The sequence below is a fragment of the Sapajus apella genome, unplaced genomic scaffold (assembly GCF_009761245.1).
Source record: "Sapajus apella isolate SASKATOON/1434 unplaced genomic scaffold, GSC_monkey_1.0 scaffold11, whole genome shotgun sequence".
NCBI classification, from domain to species: domain Eukaryota; kingdom Metazoa; phylum Chordata; class Mammalia; order Primates; family Cebidae; genus Sapajus; species Sapajus apella.
The window spans coordinates 9,613,741-9,637,872 of NW_022436951.1; the positions used below are offsets into that span (position 1 = coordinate 9,613,741).

The window sequence follows — 24,132 nt, forward strand, 5'->3', positions numbered from 1 at the left end:
TTTCTTCCCTTACCTGCCAATTCAAGGTTTGCTGTCTTTTTAAAATTCTGTAGGTTTGCCTTTACTTGGCAGAAATTCTTGAGTCTTTTCTTGGGTATCCCCCTCAAACATTACAGTTGATCGGACCCACCGATTGCTCTTTTACTTAAACAAGTCCCAGGAGAGCACAAAGACCTCGAAGAATATGGATATGTGCAGTGTATGCTGGTTGAATTATAAACTGGAAAAGGTTTCCGTGGGATGTATTGTTTAATGAGCACACATTGTTATATTCTGAGTATGTGGCATTCTTGCTTAATAGAAACATTTACAAGGACACGTACACATTTATATCCAAACACCAAATGAAGTAGATATTTTAAATGACAAGTTTGCACAAGAAATAAAATATATTATACAAAACAGGGGTTTTATCCACGGTCATTAGTTCTCCTTTCCTACACAAAACAACAATAAATTAAATCACATTATATGCAGATAGTTGTACATTAGAATAATAAACTGTATGTAACTTGTGCAGTTTTTACTTTTACGTTTCTACCAGACTCATGATAGGTTTGTACTGTTTGGCAGTCCTGTATTTAAATGAACAATGAATAATGTGGCCAGAAGACAGAGGTCACAGAATTGATCTGTCACAGGGTCTATCCCAGGTTCTCTTGGTTTCAGTTATCAGCCATGCACAGGAAACAAAACTCAGATTCCCAGGACCCCTCACAAAGGTCTGCAATAAACAAACTCACAACAGTCGCATGCTATTGACAGGCTACTTCATCGCCATCTTAGAAGACACTGAAGATTTTCAGATCTTGGCATTAAACAATAAACAGGACACCCTGTTTCAAAACCTGAATTTGCCTCTTTTTTAGCCATCTTTGTCCAACTCTTACACACTGTGACAGCTTTGTTCTCCTAGCAAAGAAGAAATATTTTGGTGGTAGCCTATGTTGTGATTTACACTTGGTAAGTGGGCCCTTTATTCCCTGTGCATAGAAATGTAGGTCTTTAAACATGAATAAAGCAATGCAGCATTTTTGCTAACACGTAATTCTACTTGCTCAAATCTCTCCCCTACGAATCATCTTGCACCTGATACATCACAGAGCTATTATAAAATGGATTTTTACTCGCGAGACTTGGCTCCCATTGAAACCTCTTCGGTGCGTTTGAAGTAGCTTGAAACGTGACATTAACAGCATCAGCTGGTTTAGAATACTTTGCATTTGGTATGAATTAACATTAGTGGTTAATGAGAAATTTGAACAAGCTCCAATCCAGCACTTTTTGGAGGTTATTTAAATCCTGCAGTCTAGCTGTGGGGTACGCCTGCAAGAGACATTTATGGAATCAGCGTGCTGAACACCAAAGCCAGGCTTGTTGGAGTTTCTGCACATAGCAGGCTCGAACTTCCCCGAGAGCAGGTGTGGTCAAGTTAGCATAAGGGTTCTGATGAAAAGCCAGCTACATTCTTAGAACCAGCACTAGTTTGTCTTTCTTCCCCCGAGGAAGTATGGAGGCCTACTCCCAAATTTCTACCTGCATGGGCAAGATGCTGACGCATCCTTGGAGCAATGCTGGATGTGGATGTGGGGGGCAGAGGGGCAGTAAAGACAGTGGCAGTGGGCAAAGATACCCTCTTCTGTTTCTTTTAGAAGATCAAGCTTCTGATTCTCCTTGCTCAGTATGTCCCAAGCTCCTTGCTGAGTACTGTTGAAGGGGGACTAAATTATTGATTATTCTTCAGTTCTAGAGACAACTGAAAAAGAAGCAGGTCCCTCAGAACAGCATCATCTCATTCTCTCTGCTTTCACAATTGCCCCTAAAACATATCCTGTGTTTTTAGACAGTTTCAGTTTTTTCCACCGAATAAGAAATTCAGCTCGTTACCAGCTTCCTCGTGTAGCCCCAAACCATGGGTTATGATTAAATGAAACCCATGAAATGTACATAGGTCAAGGGGCCTAATTTGGGCTGGCATTTACCCTTGTGTCTGCATCCACTCAGGATCTGAGTGCTTTGTGTCCCAAGAAACACAGGTGCTTGTTCTTTCCAGTCTAAAACCACTCCCAGGGGCATAATACTCTATTTGGTCTCCCAAAGAGACTTCCACGAATAGCCATTGTATACTTGCTTACAAGAAGGTAAAAATGCCACTGGAACCTACTTTCTGAATCCATCACTATCTGCATGAGATCTATGCAATGGCCTTCATCTCATCGCTGACTGCGTATCATACACACAGGCACCCAAAATCCCCCATAACTAAAAGGAAAGTGGTGCATTTGGGGCAAAGAAGGCGCAGGTGCCTTGAGTAAATTAATGATTCTAAAAGCCTGTAAATAGGGAGAAGTGGGGGCATTCCAAGCAAACGTCTTTGAATTTAAGAGAAAGGAGAAAAGGAGGTGTTCTTATTCCATGCATTTCTCTCTTCCCTCCATTAAACACAGGCTCTGAAATGTAAAGAATTACAGTAGGGCCTGTGGAACCATGCCTGTGGTTCAGGAAAAGACAAGTTGATGGTTCTTCAGAGAAATGTGATGTTTTCAGGGGCTTCCTCATGAAACCTGTGGTCAGTCTTGGGAGAGAGATGGACTCTATACAGAAAATTCTTTCCAGATAGTTTTCTGGGGAATGCTTTCATTTCTGAGTCTCCCCCTACCTGGCACCCCTACCCAAAAATCTAAGAAGACGATGATGACCATAAGACAACATCAAAAAGTGTCTACACATGTTGACCTGTACAGTGTCAGCTGAAGTTTGGATGAGAAAATACATTTCGAAATCTGTATTTAAAGTATCACTTTTGAAATCTGAACACCCTAGATTTCAGGGTAAAAATGTATAAGATGACTTAAGAACTAAGACCCTATTTATTTTACTATGTGACAAAGGACTACCAGTAGAGTATAAATCACTAGTTGTCAAAGATGTGGCTTAGCAGTTAGGAACATAAATCCCCAAAACTAATCTTGAGATCTGAAACCAGGATAACCTTGGGCCAAGCACCTGCACTTTTAACCAATGTTTCCAACTTAATGGAATTTTCCAAACTTAACAGAGTTTTTGTAATTCATATGCCGATTTCAAGGAAGAAAAAGTAGATGACTGACATGTAAATAAGCAATCAATCTTAACATGAGAATTGATTTTACATTGGTATGGCATCCAGAAACCTCATGATTTGTTCTGCCATTTTTAGAATACTAAATTCTCACTTATCTTAGACTTTATCTAGAGCTATCATATTAAGTTTAGGACTATTCCTCTACCTGACGTTAAAATGGAATATATTTGTTCTAAAAATGTTAGCGTTAATGGACTTCTATATAAATTTTAAAAAGGTTAGATGTGGTTATACTCAAAGACTGCAACCAGGTAGATTATTTTTCCCCCTGTAATAAGCACACAGACTTGAAGTGTAAGTGTTTTTTTACAAGCACAAGAGAAAATGAATATCTCTAAAATATAAAGAAAACATCATTGAAAAGTAAAAATGAGAGAGAAACAAGCTCTCCAATTCAAGTAACTAAAGTGGATACAGTCCTTCCATGCTTTTTCACTCTGGGGAGTCCCAAGCTGTCCAGTGCTTTGCTTTCCTGGATTTTACTTCTCAAACTCTTCCTGCACTAGAATTTCTGGAGTTTGTGCTTCTTGCCCTCTTCTATCCTTTTTGGAATTCAACACTGTTCCCTTTGCATCCGGCATAGAGAACTACAACAGAGTTGTTTCACTTGCTTATACTTAATTTATCACACCCTCTCAGCTGCCTCCCAGCTCTCATTTTTTAAACAACAGAGGAGAAATGTGCCTCACAGAGAAATAATCTGTTAACTGTGACTCAAGTGGGAGCAACAGAAGCAGACTTCTCCAGGGAAGCACACACACATGGGCCAGCTCTAGGACAGGCAGCTTGCGCTTACCTTTGCCTCCACTGTTACTTGTGTGAACCACCTTCATCACCACCAAGGGATTGCTCAAACTCTCCTGTTTCCTGCATAGACATGGCCTTTAATAGATATTAAGATAATTTTTAAACTATTTTTCAGCTGCTCAAAATGTTATTGAGGAAAGATCCCAGTTATGTAATTCCAAGACAGTGCACTGACATGATAGCTTCCCCTTCCTCCCTCACGGTCTATCTTCTCCATAAAGTATAAGTGAAAGTGGTGACCTGCATTTAAACTCATGTGCAGACTACTGGGTGCAAAGCAGATACCCAGTAAAAACTTACTCAACTTTATCCAAATTCCTTATCTGCACACCTAACCCACTCTTACCGTTATTCATAGACGACTACAAAGTTCTGTGGCGTTAACTGAGAGGGAATAGAGTAGATATTTAGGTTCCCTCTGTTAACCAAAATCGTCACTGGGAATTTTGGCAAATGCCATGTGTAAAAGTTTTACATTTGTCATTTCGGTACTTGCTGTCAAGTTAACTCTCAACAAAGTTGTTCTTGAGAGAAAAGGGCTGCCTTCCTTTATAAAGATCTGTTTAATTCTAATAACTTTTCACTCTTGATCTTGAAACTCATCATTTGGCCAGAATTGGAAGGAGTGGCACCCTAAAATAACTTGCATTTAAAACAGTTAAACAGTAAAAATGCCAAAGACTTAAAATTTTGATGTATTCCTGGAAAGTTTGTCATCTGAATACATTTCCACATCTCTGTAATTAAAGCAGCAATTAGCATTTGGCTGTGGCCAAAGGAAAGAGGGAAACAGGGAGAAAAAGAGAAGTATTTTTCATCATCATTGGTTTGTTGTACGCTTGACCCATGCTTTTAAAATATAAGCAAAAGTTAATCTTCAAAATGAAAAAATAGACAAATTTTTCTAATACCAAAACATAAGATTAAAATACTTGTAAAATAAAATGTTAGTGTGAAATAGGATTTTTTTTACATCGAAAACATTTTAGACTTGCTTTTCATTTGTAAATCCTCCCACCTCTCACTAATATTTACAACTTTCCAGAGTAGCTTTTATGAGACACTGAAAAAGACAGGGAGGAAATCCTTTTTCAAGATATGAAGTCAGAACCTGAATGTAGACATTGGACAGAGAATTCTTCAACCATCTGTCCTCCAGCTCTAGGGAGAGTAAGGCAGTATTTCCAACCTTGAGATTTTTTCATTACATTTTCCCCTTATTGGGCGTTGAATTCTTTCCAAGAATGTTCTACTTGTAAAAATATTTTATTCTAGCTACAAAACATTTCATTTAAGTAAATCGTGTTTTATACCCTTGTGTGAAATGCTCCCAAAAGCCATCAAGATATGGAGACATCAGATTTTAAAAGCATAAACCTAATCATATGCCCTTGAAACAGTATGAACATTTAGCAGAGTGACACGATATCATGATTATATTTGTTTGTCATGAGATGAAAGGCCTGGAGGCAGATGGTGATTAATAATAGTTCCTGAGCTTCTAAAGAAATTTTAAAATGAAATGACTAACAGCTTAAAATAATGAATTCTTCAAGAACGCCCCTTCTATTTCATTGATTTCTTTCCTCCCCTCTATGTCCTTAAAGAATCTCAGGCAGAAAAAAAAGTGTCGGGGGAGGGGGAGCCTTCCCTTAAGCCACTGAAAAATGGGATCTGATGGAATCTTCCCGTAACTCCCGATGTTTTCCAAGATTACTTTCTTCTTGCTGGTTTCGCCTCTCAATGGTTATTCTGTATTTCTTCCTGGGTAAAGAAAAAGTGAATGTCGTAATAAAACTTGGCTACAAAATACCATGGTTTCTCTTACAAAGAGTGCCCTCAAGGGACATCTGGGTTTGAGTTGATAAATGAGAAGTGACAGAATATGAAACCCTGGTTAGAGATTAAAGTAGTGTGCCCCCAGGCGTGATGCCCTGATTCAAGAGAGAAAATTGGCATGCTTTCCCAAATACCACAGAACAAGCCTTCCCCTTCTTCCCTGGGTGCCTTGGGGGTTAAGTCTGTCTATTCGGCCACAAAAGTTCTCCCTGCCTCCCAGGATATGTCCTAGATAAAAATCAAACTACGTGTACTGTGACCAAAGGAACAGTAATACAATTGTTCCCACAAAGGGTCACATACGCCCAGTTACAATTTCATGTAGAAATAAAGAAACCTTGCTCTATCTAATAACTTATGAATAAACCACAAACTCAACCACCAAAGATTACAAAGGAATGGGCCACCCTCTCGGGGCAGAACAATCAGTACCTTGAACACGCGTACATTATTACAAATTTGCAAGCCTTGGGGCTTAACCACAGTGCTGAGTGAGAATGTGAGCTCTCCAAATACTGAGCACAGATCAGCCTGAGAGCACAGGCTCTGCAGAGCTCCCTCCTTGTCTTTAAGGTGGGCCCAGGCACCTATTTCCGAATTGGAGAAAGCCTGAGAAAGGGGAAGTTGATTTCCCTCCTTTATCCAGATTCCCTCCTCACTGCTTCACTTGGTGGGCGGTAGGAATTCTTGTGAGAATATCTGTGATCAAAGGATGGTGGCTCAGACCTATAATCCCAGCACTTTGGGACGCTAAGGCAGATGGATCACTTGAGGTCAAGAGTTCAAGACCAGCCTGGCCAACATGGTAAAACCCTGTCTCTACTAAAAATATAAAAAATTAGCCAGGCATGGTGGCCTGCACCCGTAGCCCCAGTTACTGATGAGGTTGAGGAAGGAGAATCGCTTGAGCCCAGGAGGATCGCTTGAGCCCAGGAGGTGAAATTGCAGTGAGCAGAGATCCTGCCACTGCACTCCAGCCCGGGCAAGACTGAGTGAGACTCCATCTCAAAAAAATAAAAATAAAAATCTGTGATCAAAGTACGGCAGCAGCTCTCTGTCCCACAGTGAGATGTAATCGAAACCGATGACCCGAGCACCCAGTATGTTAACCCACTGACTACCAAACCTGGGGTCACGCCAAAAGAATGGCTTAGATTTTTTAACCACCGTGCTTCTTGGGTAAAAGAAGAATGTGGACAAGTCACAAAGAGAATCATGCAAAAACAAATGACAAAGACAGTAGAGAAGAGTGAATTGTACCTTTACAAATGGTCCTCACCTGAAAAAGTAGAAGGCCATTAGCAAGCCAGCTCCTAGTAAGGCCCCCACAACAATTCCTGTCACTGCTGATTCTTCTAGGCCACCTGCTTGAAAAAGAAGCATAGATAACTAGGGTTCATTTTGAGATACAATTGGAAATGCCTCAAATTTCATTCATTGCAAGATGTTCCTCGATTTCCCACTGGAGGCAACTTTTCCTTTTTTTTCAGGAGTATTTTCTAAGGAACCCTACACTTAGCTTTTTTGGGGGGGGTTGTTGTTGTTGTTTTGGTTTGGTTTGGTTCGGTTTGATTTGCCTAGTGCAAAGCTTAAAAAGCATTTGAGAAAGTGCCAGAGAAACAAGCACACTATTAAGAGAGTGGACACAATGAGAACAGAAGCAAATTCAAGAATCAGAGGAAAACTAGAACAGAAGATTTCAGGTATAGCCACTCTCTTTTGAGCTTAAAGTCAAAGAATTGGGAGGCCAAAGTGGGTGGATCGTCTGAGGTCAGGAGTTCGAGACCAGCCGGCCAACATGGTGAAACCCCATCTCTACTAAAAATACAAAAATTAGCTGGATGTGGTGACAAGCACCTTTAATCCCAGCTACTCAGGAGGCTGAGGCAGGAGAATCACTCGAACCCAAGAGGTAGAGGTTGCAGTGAGCCAAAATCACGCCACTGCACTCCAGCCTGAGTGACATAGTGAGACTCCATCTCAAAAATAAAAAAATAAAGTCAAAGAAGACAACCAGCTGGACCAGGACACTGACCCAGGGCTTCTTATTTTCACAGATGGATGATGGCACTTCAAAATGCTAGAAGATTTGATGAAAAATTCATTGGGTCAATGTTCTGTTTTTAGATATTCTCTCACCAAAGCCAGAGTCTCATGTCAAAATGTGAAAATGTGGATAACAATTTGAAACAATCAAGTTCAGTAGTGTCCCAGTTATATAAATATGATAAATAGTTAACTTGTAACTAGAGTTTAGTATGAGGTTTTCAATGCATCATAGTGTGTAATCCTCAAAACAGCCTTATGCGTTGGGCACATTTCTTTCTCTTTACACTGGAAAACTGAGGGTTAAAATGCTGAAGGAACACTCCTAGGGTCACAAAGTCAGCAAGTGACAACAGTGGGATTTCAAATACAGGCTCAATCTCTCCAGAGTGTTCTTAACACACTTCCTCCTTCATTCCTTCCCATAATTACTGCATAGACATAAATGTCTAACAGTTTAAAAGATGCTTTCAGAAGCACACATATATTAGCCTGAAATGACCAACTGGCCTCCTGAAAGACCTGTATTCGCCTTGTTCTCCCTCATTACCTTATTCTCTGAAACAATGATTTCTAACAACTTTCCCATTTGTAAGCTACATATGAGAACATCCACTTGTTTCTCTACTTACATACAAAGCTGTTCATAACTAATACATTTTATCCTTATTTGCCAATGTGTACATGTTCAGATGTTTAAGGGGTGTTATCTCTTTGGTTCTAAGGAGCTGGAAAGTAACCACAAACTTGGAAAATCAGAACGAGACTTGTTATGAGAGAAGAATAAATGAATGACATTTACTAACTGATATTTTGATTTTCCCTAAAAGTGGAAACATGAACTAGCCAAGAGATTACAGTAAGAGATGTACAAATAGGGAGAAACATTCTCCCATTGTGGAAGAGAAGTCTGGAAGGGAATGAAAACCTGAAAGCCTCTGATAAGGGCAAAATACCAGTTCGTGAACTGTTCCCATGCATTTTACCACATCAGGGAAAGAAATGTGAACTTCCAAAATGTAAGCCCCCAGAAACACTTGGGTTTTAAACTTATATTACGCTGAGCTTAGAGGTGATGGCATGAATAGCAAATTAAGGCTCTGGACTTACATGATTTGCAGGGAGAGCTGTTTGTGTGCTCTACAATCCGGGTTTCATCTATTCTCAGTTTTAAGGGTCCCCAAGGATATTTGACATTCGGCCGCATTTCAAAACGACCTTCTTTTCCAAAGTAATCACCAATAACCTATATAGAAGCAAAAAACAAATATACCAACCGAACGGTCAAAGGAGGCACAAAGCTCACAGCCTTCCACAACTCCTCCCCAAAATGCACAGCCTGATCTAAACCAGCTGCCTCTGTGCCTGTCATCAAATCACTGTCTCCAGCGCAAGGACAGCAGGTGCTTCAGAAAATCGGGATACATTGGGCAGGTTCCTCTGTCTTCCACACTGATGGTCATGGTGTGTGTTCTGGGGACCTTGTAAGTCAACGTTTGAGTTTGCTAATGGTGCTTTCAAGAGGGCATGAAGAGTGGTCATGCCAGAGCAGAAGGATGTGGGAAGCAGGGAGAGTGGTGCCCCTGGGGCCTGCCCTCACTAAAAGCCCAGCCCTGCCAGAGATGCCCCTAGGGTTCTTCAGTCACTACCACCTAGTGGAAAGGGAGGATTTTTTTCCCCTAGGAAAACAACAGTCTCGGAATTCTTGGCTTTTGTTTTGTTCATCGGATAGGGAACCGCCCCACCCATCTGACCCAGAGCAGCCCACCGCCAGCCATTATTGTAAGGCCCAAGTTACTTTCACGGGCATGTGAAGGACAGCCAGGGTCCGCTGTGTACCAGAGTTAAGCATATGACAGGTACCCAGCCTCACGGCCCTCAATTGTTCAACATATAATTAAAGTGCGTCTTTCAGGAACCTCCTGTTTCACCACTTCCAGGGGGCAGACTATTCTTTCAAGAGTTGCACTTTCAGGCCTGTAATCCCAGCACTTTGGGAGGCGGGTGGATCATGAGGTCAGGAGATCAAGACCAGCCTGGCCAACATGGTGAAACCCTGTCTCTACTAAAAATATAAAAATTAGCAGGGCATGGTGGTGGGTGCCTATAATCCCAGCTACTCAGGAGGCTGAGGCAGGAGAATCACTTGAACCCAGGAGGCAGAGGTTGCACTGAGCTGAGATAGTGCCACTGCACTCCAGCCTGGGCGACAAAGTAAAACTCTGTCTCAAAAAAAAAAAAAAAAAGAGTTGCACTCTCCTCTCTGATGAATCCACCCTATTTGCACTCCAATTTCCAGGCCGAATTCTCTCTCTCTTAACTGACTCCTCTGACCCCTGGAAAATCGTTATTCTGTTGTGGTTTAATTCCATGGCCATCCCTCACTTTCTGGTTAAAATAATTGTTTGATCAGCTCCTCAACCCTGATCTAGAAGTGCCTTCCCACCCAGGTTCTCGGGAGTCATTTCTCTTTTGTCTGAAAACAAGCACATGGCTCCAAAGTGGCTGGTGACGTCTCTTCCCCCTCTCCTGGCCGAGGCCCAGCAGGTTCTAGCAGGCCATGTCAGGTCATAGTAAGAGGAAGTCTGGATCACCACCAAAATATAACCATCACTGGTGTATACTGGGCACTTGCCAAGGGCTTTATACACCTTCTCCCCTGCAACCTCACAATGGACTCTACGGAACTGTCTCAACCCACCTTTCCCAGGGGGGAACCAGGAATACAGATGAGACCCAGACCACTCAGTGAGCAAAAAAAAATCATTCATTAAACATAGTAAGGGTGAGTCCCGCTGCTTCAGCACTCCCCACAAGAGCCAGGCATCTATTAGGTTGATGCAAAGTAATTGAGGTTTTGGCCATTAAAAATAAATGATTAAAAATAGTGACAAAAAAGCCATAGTTACTTTTGCAACAACCTGATACACAGGAAAAACAAAGAGGAAAACAGCAAGTCCCATATGCCAGGTCCCATGAAGGGCACTGGAACGATGACCCTGGGAGCTGGCAATCAAGGAAACAGAGGAAGTGGCGTTCTTTGCTGAAGCACTGCACATCTGTATAATTTTATATGCATATTTATAATTTAAAATGTAGATAGTACTTTTCTAGGCTTCATTTGCTCTGAACAGAGGAAGTGGCATTCTTTGCTGAAGTACTGCATATTTGTATAATTTTATAGTATATTTATAATTTAAAATGTAGATAGTACTTTTCTGGGCTTCATTTGATCTGTTCCCATGACAATAATCATTATGATTTGTATGTTACAGCTAAGGAAACTGAAGCAGAGAGTTCACACTCCCAAGCACAGGAGGCTCATCTTTGTGTCCAGGGCACTCTTTTCTCTTCACGATGTTATCCTGAAGCTACATCATCTTTTGAAACATTAACACATGTTAAGTTTGTAACCACCCACGCTCCCACCCTTCCCCCAAAAAAGCTCAAATCTTAAGGGAGAGAATGCAGCTTCACTTTACTGATTTCACCCGATGACCCTCATGCATAAGACTAGGGTGTGATTCTTGGCCACTTGAAAGGTAGGATTTCCTCACTTACAATAAACATGGAACCATCTCCTGAAGTCTTCCTTGATACCCTCAACTAAAAGTTAAGGTTTTTCAACTCATTTTTATTTGGAAGCTGCATGGAGACAGCTCTGTGGCCATGAGAACAAATGCATTCCTCAGAGTACCCACGAGCAGAAAGAGCAACTGGAGAGGAGGTCTCGCGTGCTCACCTCCTGGGTGCCCGCCTCCACGTCAGTCATGGCGATCACAGAGAAATCCCCGTATCGGTCTCCGTTGGCATCTATGGACACCTGCCCGGCGATACCTACAGGACCAGAAGTGAAGAACTCAATGTTGGTTACTTAAAATACCTCTGTCTGCCAACAAAAACAAGAGAATGAATGGAAAGGATTTTTTAAACAAACTCATGCCACAGGGAATCTCATCAGACTCTGAGCATTTTTGTTGGCATTTTGGAAAGACATTGTAATTTCATCTGCGTCTGCATTCCTAAATTCTTAACATTTCTCCATTTAAAAATGAAAAGAAAAAGAAATAAATGATCTTCTTTGGGGTTATGTTTGAAAAAAGATTAAGGCTAATCCTGGAAGCAGCATGCTTATCCCAGAGTTTTGTATTAATTTTTTTTAATTGCAGAGTTAGAAGTGAAGGTGGGGCACATTTATAGATTTGTCATGGGTTTGCATTATCGTTGGATGAATATTATAAAAGAAAAATCATTCCAGGCCTAGGACTCAGGGAATGTGCTTTTCTCCAGGCTGCTTTAATACACAGGAGAGCAACAGGCCTGCTTCGTGGGTCACCGGGGCCAATACCTAAGAAGAGCCATTCTTCTTTTTCCCAGTTGAGCTCTTCACTGATTGTTTATCCAAACGTTCTCTGGACGCTTAGTGCCGAATTAGTGCTGCAGCTGAAGCAAAGATGAATCGAACACATTCTCTGCTCAAGAAAGGGGCAGCCTGGACTGGGAATTTAGCTTGTTCACACCAGAATCTAACCACTTGCATTCAAATCCCAGATTTTACATCTACATAGCTCCATGACCTTGGACAAGGTACTTAGCCCTCTAGGCCTCAGTCTCCACAACTGTAAAATGAGCATAATAGTACCTCCCTACCAAGAGGCCACACAGATTAAATGAGATAAAACAAATACAGCACTTTCAACACTTTTAAGAGAAGTTAATTGTTTTCATCTACTGTTGTTATTACAATCACTATTATTACTACAATTTATTTTATAATTACTCTTGGTAAAGAACACCTGACCATGCCCACATCACTCAGAGGAGTAGCCAGAACATCAATTTGGAGAATCAGGGAGGATTCAGTGAAAGAGCAGGAATTTTATAGGGATGTTGGAGGAAGTCTAAGACTGGGCAAGCAGTAATCAAGAAATGAAAGAGAGGCTGAAAGCCCGTCCTAGGTGTATCTACCAAGGCACAGAGGCCCAAAGAGACCAGAGGAATTGTGAGATTTCTGGGAAGATGGTCCATCAGGATAAAGGGAGTCAGTGATACAGAAGGCCAGAACGCGGTGGCCTGTCTATATCAGCCTGCGCAGTGGCTCATGCCTGTAATCCCAGCACTTTGGAAGGCCGAGGAGGGCAGATCATGAGGTCAGGAGATCGAGACTACCCTGGCCAACATGGTGAAACCCCACCTCTACTAAAGATACAAAACATTAGCTGGAGATGGTGGTGTGCACCTGTAATCCCACCTACTTGGGAGGCTGAGGCAGGAGAATCACTTGAATCAGAGAGGTGGAGGTTGCAGTGAGCTGAGATCACGCCACTGCACACCAGCCTAGGCAACAGGGTGAGACTCCATCTCAAGAAAAAATATATATATGTCTATATCATAATTTTCTTTCACTAAATAAGAGAATGCATACATCAGTCCCATTCTAATTAACTAAAGCTATTTCCTTTTCAACAGGGGAGAGTTCAGTGTAATTTTTAATTGGCCTTTCTATTGATTTGGTTCTCTCTGGAAGTACTGACTCTTCAAGTAAAATGAATGTCTGGGAAAAAGGATCCCAAGGGAAAGTTCCATCCTCCAGTGTGGCTTGGAGAGGGCAGGTATTTGGGTTTACTGTCCTTTGGGTTGTGGTTTGAAGGCCCACTGATTTTTCCAGACTTTGGTTTACTTTGCCGGAAACAGAATGGAAGTTACCATTGACTTTGATTTTTTTGTCTTCTTAATATAGACTGGTTACAAAGGGTCACCGATCATAAACTTGTGCATCCTTGACAGCCTATAAAACTCTTAAGTGATAAATACATTAAAAAAAAAAAAAACTTATTGACCATCCACAACCATATGTCATTCTGTTGAGAGTTGTTTGTGATGTTGTGTCCTGCTAAGTATTTTGCAGAGTATTTTATAAGATGAGATGGTCCTCGTAATTTACGACCTCATTATACCTTTAAGCTATTGCAATTCTGCCAAGAAATGGGGTGAGAATCCTCAGCGTGGCCAATTAGCATAGTGAGACTTCACCTAAGAGTATCATACATACGGTGAGATTGTCAGTCTTACAGCAGAATTTTCCTGCACATAAGTAATGAGACTTTCCACTCTCATTTCTATTTGCCTGTAGTGGGGCTCAAAGTTTAAGCCACAGTCCTATTTACCTTGTCACTCTGACCTCTCACACAGAGGAAATCCAGTCTCTTCGCAGGCCATTTATTGAAATGAGAGTTGATCACAGGTTTCATGGCAATAAAAGCCAAATTTGTCAAATCACAGCCAGAGTATTTTTCCCCTTGACAACTTAATGGTCACTTAAAGGTGACTATTAAAGTTAAAATTGTTTTTAATTTTAGGAAGGTTTGGGTTTTTCTTCATACAGATACCTTAGAGTTCCTTTTAGGCCTACAATCCAATGGACCACTGTTTAGCAAATAAAATGGGCTCTCTAAGCAATTCAAGCCGAAAACTTACTTTAGTCTCAATTATCTTTACATTCGAACAGATGAGATTCTAATTGTAGACTGAACTACACAGTTGATTGGTTCAGGACGAAACTGATCCCTTATACTGATATCCCTAATTCTCTTTATTGCACGTGTAGACCTGGCCATAGAATAGGGACATTAAGATGGCCTATGGGAAAACTAAGCCCAGGCCCTGGCTCTAACTAAAATACATTCCAGCCATCATGGCCATCTACCCTTCCCTTAACGACCTCCCTCAGTGGCGCCCTCCAGCATCCCCCACCTCTGGCTCCTGTCCCTCTGTCAGAAGACCAAGAACAAATGACCACACCATGGAGTGAGTAATAGCTAAGAATGGGATGTGGCCGACCGAGGTTGTGTCCACAGATGCCATGTTCTCAGTGTATTGTGCAAAACTTCTGGGAAATTTGGCTTTGTCCTAATATGACCCCTGAATTTTCCTGTTGGATTCCAGCTCCTCAACTGAAGCAGTCAGAAGTAAAGCGAGATAGTCCTGGAGGCCTACTCACCCATGGACTACAATCTGGCTAACGCTAAGGAAGGTGTCACTCTGGTTTTGAGTAAGACATGGCATCCACTAAAACCACCAGAGAGAAATGAAATCCAATTGCCCAAGGTAGCCATTGCCCAGACAACTCCAGCAGGAGCTCAACCTCTCCCTACTGCCTGTCCTGCCCTCTCTAAGAACTGAGGACAACCTGAGGGAGTGGAGGCCCAGGAGTCCCATCTGAAAAAACACATGCCCCAAATCTAAACTTGGCAGTACTTGCTCCCGCCATTGAAAAACGTCACTAGTTGGATTACAAATAGATACAGGCATACCCCAATGCATGAAAGGGCGCAAAGGAAGAGCGAGCATGATGTAAAACGGAAAGAGCTCTTGTTAGTCATTAACTGGCCTAACCTCCTCATCATACAGGTAAAGAAAGAGAAGCTCAGAGGACAAGGTTACTAGTTAGTGGGGGATGCAGGTTTTTCTGAACCCCAGTTCAGCAATTTTTACTGTTACCACTTCTCAAGTGATACCCATAAGCATATATAGTTTATTTTCCACAGAGCAGCCATAAGAACCCCTTTTAAACATAGAAGGCAGATCATGTCACTCAAAAGCCTCAGGTGACTTTCTGTCTCACTCAGGTAGAGCCCAAAGACGTCAGCGAGGCTCCCAGGTCTGCATGATCTGGCCCCATTACCTCTTGGGCTTTGGCAACGATCACGCTGCCTCTCACACGTGGTGTCCACGCTGGCCATGTTGCTCTATCGGGACACTCCACAGTCTCCCAGATGCACTCATCTTCATGTTTGCCACTCCCTCTGGAATTCTCTCTCCTAAACATCTACAGAGCTTCCCCCTCACTTCCCTTGGGTCTCTTCTCAACTTTGTTCTCACAGAGACCTTCCCCGACCACTCGAAACTAGCAGTCCCACTCCTCCTTGCTGGCACTTTCCAGCTCCCTATCCTACCTTATTTTATAGCCCTGAAAGGTGTACTGTATTCATTGTTTGTTGCTTTTCCCCCTCACTAGCATGTAAGCTCAAATGATTGCATGAAATGTCTTTAGTTCACTGCTGAATCCTCAGCACCTTGAACAGCACCTGGCATATAGTAGGTGCTCAATGAACATTGTTGAATGAATAAATGAATATGAAGTTGATATCTGTGTTATCCCTGCTTTACAGCTGAGAAAAGCAAGATGTTGGAAAGGCCCCACAGCTGCAACAGAAAAAAACAGAACCAGAAAAGAAGCAGCTCAATTGGCCCCATGTCATTGCCTTATAGATGGAATCCCCACCTTCAAAAGTTCTGTTCCATGTCTGCTGGATAATTTTCCCTCCATCCTTCTTGCTGTAACCAGCTCTGAGTACTTCATGTAGAGCCAAGACATAGAGGAGGATGGCATCGTGGAATCCTTCAACAAACATGTTAACCTGTAAAGAAAACCACAGATGGGTGAGCCAAAGCACCACATGACTCATGTCAGAAATAAGATGAGCAATCCAAAGGATTAACGAGTTATACTTGAAGTCTGTTAGCCTTGGCACAGGTGGGCAGAGGGGGCACTAACAAGAATCATGCCATGAATTTCCTGGCATGGCTCAGGGGAGAAACCCTTCCTCAGTTGGGGAATTTGGAGAGCCTATTTCATAAGTCAAGAAAACTGTACCCATTGGCCAGGTCAAGTATTTCAAGTGTGCCCACCTTTGCCAATGGTCCCATTTGGACAAGTCCCCTCCTCCTTCCCTACATCTGCCTCTATCTCAAGCTTATATGAGTTCAGCCTCCCCCTTGAAGTCTACCCCACCTTTAACAGCCCCACAATCTCTCCATTCTCTGAATGTGGAGCATAACTAAGAAACAGTAGGGATCCATTCGCTTATATTTAGCAACTGTTGATACCTACCAGAGTGCTGATGCTTTGGGTGCAAAGAAGAGTGGACGCTGTAACTTCTGCCTGCCTGCCTAGCATTTGTGTGCTGTCTAACATTAGTAATAATGTCTCAGTCTCTCTTTCCAATTTGTGTTTTGGGTACATCTAACCGCTCCCCATCCCTATCTAAGGACAGGAGTGGAAAATAGGCTTGGACTATTGGGTTATCCCACTTGAGCCCTGACTCAAATAATACAGCCCTTGCCCTCAGAAAACCTAAAGTTTTATAATGTAAACACTGGTCATGTGGACTTAGGGAAGTCACTTCATCTCTTTGAGCTTTGCTCTTATCATCTGTATATTGACCATGAGACTAGTACCTTATTTTAAGAGGTAGTTGCAAGAATGCTGTTAAATAAAATGCTTGGTATTATCATGCCTGGCACACATCAAATTCTCAACAAATAGAAGCGAAGGCTATCATGATATTTCATAAGCTCTAAAGTATTGGAGTCTCTGCTGTGCTCGTGGTCTGTTCAGAATATAGTATAAATACCAGAAAGGGAGTGGTCCATCTGACGGGCTGGAGAACAGCAAGAGAGGCTTAAAAGCAGTGACAAAAGCTGAACTGAGTTTTGAAGATGAAGAGATGTTTCTCAGGTGCAGGCAAAGACACAGTCAGGGCACATTTTCACAGCCTGATATATTTGGGGAACTGTAAATGTTTTACTAGGATGGGAGCAGGAGAAATAGGGTCACACCAAGAGACAGGGATGGAGAGGTAAGGAGAGTCAGATCATCGAGAATCCAGAGACCACGCTGAGGAACTTGGACTGTCTTCAGCAGGCACCCAATCACGTTAGTTCACCCCTTACCTACATTAACAGCAGACTTTGGTAAATTCCAGTACCACATTTAAACCCATTATAACATTCATTGGATATGAAATGAGCAAATACAATCTTGAAACACCAAAAGGCTTACAAACAAACTCTATACAAAAAGTACAAAAAATCCAAGACTTCTTATATCAGAAAAAAGTGTCAATAATGAAATGCCAATGATGCAGAATGAACTGGGCATTCTGTAGATGACCACCTGACACGGCTTAGTGGGGAAAACCCACTAACTGCTGCATCTCTAGAAGGAAGCCTTGTGGGAAGAGAGGCGCAACTGACCTTCTGCATCACCTGATTCAGAGGCACAGACATTCACAACAGACAGAGCTCAGCTACTGGATCTACTTGACCTTATCCCACCCCTAGGATGGGGAGTCCTGTTTGCATCACAGAAGCAGGTATTTCAGGTTTGCCAAAACCTAGTGCTGAGAAGCAGTCTAAAATAATGGTTAAAAATCCTGGGCCACCTTTCCAGCTCTGCCACTTCTAGTTGTGTTCTGGTTTCCTCATCTGGAAAATGAGAAAAATAACAGTACCTATCTTATGGGGATGTCATTAGGTTGAAACACATTAATAAATGTAAAAGACTTCAAATAGTGTCTGGCAGAGTCAGCATTCACTGTCGGCTTTCGAAACTAAGCAGGATCTCTAAGGTCTAGAGATAGAGAATTATTCACTTAGAGATCCTGCTCAGTTCCAAATTCTTACCGGCAGTATTCAAAAAACAAGTGGTTTTCTTACAGGTATCACATATGTTATTGGTCCCTTTTACACTCGGTGGGAGAGAAGGCTACTGTTCATGCTGTTTGTACCCTAGACAGTTCTCTTTCTTCCACAACACCAAGCTCTTTATTCCACTCTAGTATGGCAGGTGCAGTTCAAGTGGTCATCTGCTGACCCTCTGCAAGAGGCGGAGGGTGGTGGGAAGGGGAGCTGGTTTGCAAGAGAGCTTGGAGTTAGCTGGCTGGACACACAGTCCAGTCCTAGCCCTGACAGGCTACTTAATCTCTCTAATCTTCAGTTTCCTCATCTGTTAAGTGGGGGTTTAGTACCATCAGAGAGCTCTTCTGAGGATTAAATGAACTAGTGCATGTAAAACACCGAAAATAGTTCCTGGGACCATAGAAGCAACTGATAGATTCTGGCTCTTACTCTTAGCTGTTGAGCTTAAATGTCAGGGTGATTATTTCTTCAGTCAAAGAAAAATAAAGTAGAAATAACATCTACTAGTTAAAGAGTTTTCTGCTCATTTAGCTATGCCACTTTGATTTTCCAGAGGAATATGCAATTTCCACTTAGGCCATGAAGTCGTTATGGCTTGAGAAAGTCTACATGCTGATGAATTCTAATAAGCAAACTTTAGCGGTGTAATTTCATTCTCAGGCCACAGTTCTTTTAAAGTTTAAGGTCTATCTTCTCTTTGATAATTTTATAGCAGCCGGCCTGCTACAGGGGGAAGTCAGAGAATCACAGATTCATGGCCTGTGGGTGATGCCAGGTGCCCTCGAAAAGCTCTGATCAAATCCCCTTCTTACTCTGAAGATTGAAAGAGCATTCATTGCTCTCCTCAGTCTTCCTGCATTCTGCACTTCTTGTACAAAGGTTGTGCCCTGCAAGCTCCTTGTTCCTGGGGTTCTCAAGACAGGCCTTGCTTAAATTCTGAAGCACCAGCCACTGGGCATCACCCATCCACTTCTCATCCTACTCCTTCCGTTCCCTCCTCGAAATTCTAACCCAGGACCAAAGGGTTGATGTTGATCGCCAAAGGACTGACTATGCGCCCAGCACCACATCCTGTCTAGCCCTTCCCCTTCCTTCCTCCTTGACATGCCATCTGAGCTGCCCCCTCTACAATCCAGGATAGGAAGAAAGATTACGTGGTGGAGAACAATGAACTTGAGTTACTTTTGTCCTTACAGGTTTGATAGTAGAAGAAAATAGACAGGCCCTGAATACGTGCCCAGGTCTGAAAACGCATTCTAGCTTCATTTGCAGATGGATCGCAAAATTTACCTTCTTTCTTCTCAGGGTGGCTGAGTGTCTCCCTCTCCTGCCAAAATTAGCAGGAGAGCTGCTGACCCCACTGAGGTTTGCTGGCACCCACCCACTGCGGGGGAGGTTTCATAACACCTACCTCATAGGACCTCAAGCCAGAAGCAAAGCCCAAAAGACTGGTTTTTCTCAAGAAGAACATTCGCATTCTACACGTGATTCTTAGTGGGAGGAAAGCCCATTAACATGTTGTAGACAATGAAAATTAAATGTGCAAATTAAGAAAATATAAGAGAGGGAAAAAAAGTATGAAGTTGCCTTAGGAACACTTTCTATGGAACCTCCAGGCTGAAAGGAGCAAGATCAGCTGATGTGTCCCCTGCCTGTGGACAGAACAACACTTGAACCTCAACGTCCAAGTCCTGACTAACACAGGTCATGCTGTCATTACCTACACAGGTAACAGGTGGGATTCCCACAAGGAGCATCCTGTTCTAGTAATTAGCATCGTTTATTGCCAGGAAGTTTTCCTTACCGTCATCAGCCCTAAGTCCTAATTAAATTCCTACATGCAGCCATTTCCTCTACTAGATGCTCCGAAAACTGGGAGAAGAGAACAATGCAGTTTCCAATCTCCACCAAACAGCACCTCTGTTACCTATGAACACACCGATGGGCTCTGCGCATGCGAGTTGCAAAGTTGTGACATGGGCCTCGCTGGGAGCCAAGCTCCGGGGTAATCATTATTGGTGCCGTTTATCAAACAAAGTAGACTTCCAACGAGATGAAAAGCATTCACCATTTTCCACTCATTCTTGCCAGAACAAGGTAGCATGACAAGAGGGCATTAACTTTCTTTCATTTCTACTTCCTTTTTTTTGAAACAGAGTCTCACTTTGTCACCCAGGCTGGAGTGCAGTGATGCAATCTCAGCTCACTGCAGCCTTGGCCTCCCCTGTTCAAGTGATCCTCCTGCTTCAGCCCCCAAAAGTAGCTGGGATTACAGGCATGCACCAGCAAATCTGGTTAATTTTTGTATTTTTTGTAGAGACGTGGTTTCGCCATGTTGCCCAGGCTGGCCTCAAACTGAAGCTCAAGTGATCCGCACACCTCAGCCTCCCCAAGTGCTGAGATTACAGGCATGAGCCACTGTGCCAGGCCTATCATCTCCATTCTCTTGATTCTGTCCTCTGCAGCTGGTCAGAATGGAAGAACACTGTTTTTGCCCCGGCCTTCCTGTCTGAAAGCACCCGCCAGCCACATCTATTTATTAGTGATTTTTTTAGATCCTCTATCATGAGGACAGCTGAATAGAAATCATGTTGTTGCTGCTTTTATTTTCTAACTGATCATAAAGGGTCGCTGCTCATGGCCTGGCTCCCAACTGTGGCAGCAAGCCATGGTGCTCTCACTTCTCTCTGAAGACACAAATTCATAGTGAGATCAATTCCTCAGTGCCTGTGCTCCAAACAAGTCAGTGTAGAATGCTGCGGGCCTCAGCTGTTCTGTAAAGTGAGAGTGATCCAGCTCTCGCAGATGCCTGGATATCTGAGAAAGCCTGTCGAGCTCTCAGATAGAGGCTGCTGGAAGAAAATCACCACGTTCAAAGCTCAGCGAGGCTATCCTGGCACTTTGCCTGTGGTGTTCACAGGAACTCAAGCATAGCACACAGTAGTTCTACCTTCCCTACCACAGACCAGTGGTTCCCAGGGCAAAGGAGGGAAGCTGAGGGTGCCTGGCAGCATTTCTCAAGAGTCCCTTGGAAAAGACATGCCATCTAACCACCCGTTTGGTTGAAGGGGAGATGGGGAAAAGGGAAATTTGGATGGAAAGTAGGTAAGAGAGGAGATGGGCCCATCACAGGCTTGTCCCCTATCATAGTGAACAATGATCGAACCACCTTCTCTGACTATGAAATGAAACTGGTCCAGCCCGCCTGGACCATTAGAGGTGGTAGATAGCAGAAGGAAGTGGTCTGGGAATGCTGTGTGCATAGCGTAAAGGTTAAAGAATATTCTGCATTTGATGAACACTTTACAAATGCAATACAGTACCTAGACTTCAATTTCCTTTTAAATCATTAAATTAAGTGTACAATTTATGGTCACAGCAGCAACTGCCATAAACCAAGTAGCATCACAACCTCCTCATCACCAAACAGAGGGAGGTCTCTTTCTTACTGACAGTGACCCCAATGTCTGTTCTATAATGCACCTAACTTCGTGGAATTCACACTTGGCCACTTGACTTATTTTAGCCTTGAGGAAAGTTCAGCTGAAAATCTGCACCCTTATCCCAGTGGAACTCTGGGAAAATGCAAAGGGCAGGTGGCTGACAGTCAGGAAGCACAGCAGGGAGAGAACCGGGGTCTTCATCTACAGCTCTGTGCACAGCAGAAGCATCGCTGAACCCCTGGCATACTTCTTGCTCCCCATACTGAAGTTAGAACTTACTTGGGGTGGGGTCTGATGTAAGTTTCCCAAATAACTGTCCCCATCATGGGCTCAGCTCTGCACCAGCAGCAATTCCCTGGGCTGGCAAATTAACATGGACCTTCTTGAAGTGTGGCTGCCTACAGGCTGTTCTCTCTCTCATCGCCTAGAACAGACTGGATCATTAAACAAAAACAGTCTTAGGAAGATCATTAGGTAGAGTTAGGGCCCTCACTCACCTCCTATAATGACAGGGAGAGCAGAGGATCACAGAGCTGGCACATGGAACCTGGAGGCACAAGCACAGCCTCAGCAAGGACCGCTGGTCCTGTTCGTGAGAAGCAATGAGATCTCTGTGGGCACCGATGTTTGGAATTTGTAGGTCTGGAGCACAGGTAAGTGAGAATGACTTTTGAAAACTCTCCCAAGGCTCACGCAGGGAATATGGTCATCTGATATATTTGCCCTTTAGATGTGTCATGCATGCATCTTATACAGATGCTTCTCATCCTATCACCCTCTTGAAGGCTTAGTTGAGAAATGCACACACGTACTGACATAATAGTTCCTGGCCTTCAGATGAGCAAGTGCGTGACGTCTGTCCTAGGCCTGGATGATTCACTGCCAACCAGATATGCCTCTGGAAGGCTGGTGACCCAACCCCCACAAGACCTCTCGGGACACATGCAGGCCTCTCTTCCCAGGGGCTGTGTCCTGTCAAGGCACGAAGTTGAAGTGGGCAAAGGCATAAACCAAAACTCAATAGGAGAAGGGTGGGAGCAGGAGCAGGAGCTGCATCCCACTCACCCTGAAGCTGTGCTGGGCAGAGATGCGGACAGGAAGAGGGGTGACCGGGTCCAAGGAGATGGAGACAGGGAGAAAGGAGAGGGACAATCTCTGGCCTCATTAGTTCTGATAGGCCAAAATCAGAAGGAGCATGTAATTCTAATTTCTCTGACTTGATGATACCCTCTTAAACCAGTCCTGAGAACTTCAGACAGCTTCCCTTGAATTTCTTGGGTCACCTAGAGATATGTTTACAAAGAAGAGATGAACAAAAATACAGGTTTTTATAAGGGTGACTTTTTTTCATTTCTGTTTTATACCCTAAAATGAAACTTCCCTGTTTTTATTTAAGCAATTTCAAGGTGTGGTGAGGACTGAACTAAGATCCAGAGCCCCAACTCCGACAGTTTAATTTTGTCCAATTCTTAATTCAGAGTTTCCCAAGCTGCACTCCACAGGACAGTAGCATTCCCTGAAATGTTAATGAATGGTTCTAGAAATAGCAGTATTTTGGTTAAACAGGTTTACAAAATGCTAAATTAAACAAAGTCAAGCAGTTCTCTTCACTGCTGGGCAATAATTATAATAGCCAACTTTTATTGAACACCTAATATATGCTAGGAGTTATGTAAACATAGATTGAGTTCTGCTGCACCTTACAAAACATTCGTAGATGGGTACTGTTATTCTCCTATGACAGAGACTGTGACTAACATCCTAACAGGAAAAAGAGATCTTGGTCAGTGGACGGGGTCAAAACTCAAGAACACGTTGAGTGGGCAAGTTTTTAGGAGTCTAAAGCTGACTTGCCTGGTTATAACATTCATTCTATTGACACATTTGTTCAGCCAACCAATATGAGAAAACAGTTTTGTGCTCCAGTTTCTATTTTTAATTGGCCAATAATTGGGTGGCTCTGCAAGTGAGCATGTACGCTGGGGGAGACAAATGACACAGGACTAAGACTGACAATGTCCTTCAGTTCCTGTGACTGAGTCGACCTCCAACCCATCATCAGGGTAAGCAAGGGACAGAACCTGCGCCTGGAGAGGGAATGAGAGGGCAGAAAATGGAAGAGAAAGGACAAGACAGGACATGAGACAATAAGCTAATTGTCCCTTGTCTCAACCTGGTCTTTAAGCTAGCAGCTAACAACATCTTGACTCCGGAATCAGCTCAAGTGAATAAGGATTTCTGCTAAGTTGCAAACTCACCAAAGATGCCTTTAAATAAGCCAGATATGAAGGATGAGTGCCCAACCTCACATAGCAGCTAAACACATCAGCAACTCCACCGGGTAATAAAAGATCTACTGATTACATGTTTTCCAACTAGCACTTACTGTGA

General features: G+C 42.9%; 1 protein-coding gene across 3 annotated transcripts in view; it reads right to left on the reverse strand.

Annotated features, from left to right (window-relative positions):
• Positions 1-230: 230 nt before the first annotated feature.
• Positions 231-24,132, reverse strand: part of NPR3 (natriuretic peptide receptor 3) — a 66,373-nt gene continuing 42,471 nt past the window's right edge. Inside the window, exons 4-9 of one of the 3 annotated variants that reach the window (XR_004269317.1) lie at positions 16,101-16,236; positions 11,559-11,653; positions 8,927-9,062; positions 7,050-7,137; positions 3,921-5,695; positions 231-3,711 (exon numbers count right to left, since the gene is read on the reverse strand). Coding sequence is in view for 2 of the 3 variants with exons in the window: in XM_032279010.1 (XP_032134901.1) it covers positions 5,584-5,695; positions 7,050-7,137; positions 8,927-9,062; positions 11,559-11,653; positions 16,101-16,236 (567 nt within the window). In the remaining variant the exon portion in view is untranslated. Of the gene's footprint in view, positions 5,696-7,049; positions 7,138-8,926; positions 9,063-11,558; positions 11,654-16,100; positions 16,237-24,132 lie in introns of all 3 variants that reach the window. The other 2 variants (XM_032279012.1, XM_032279010.1) reach the window with 2 other exon arrangements.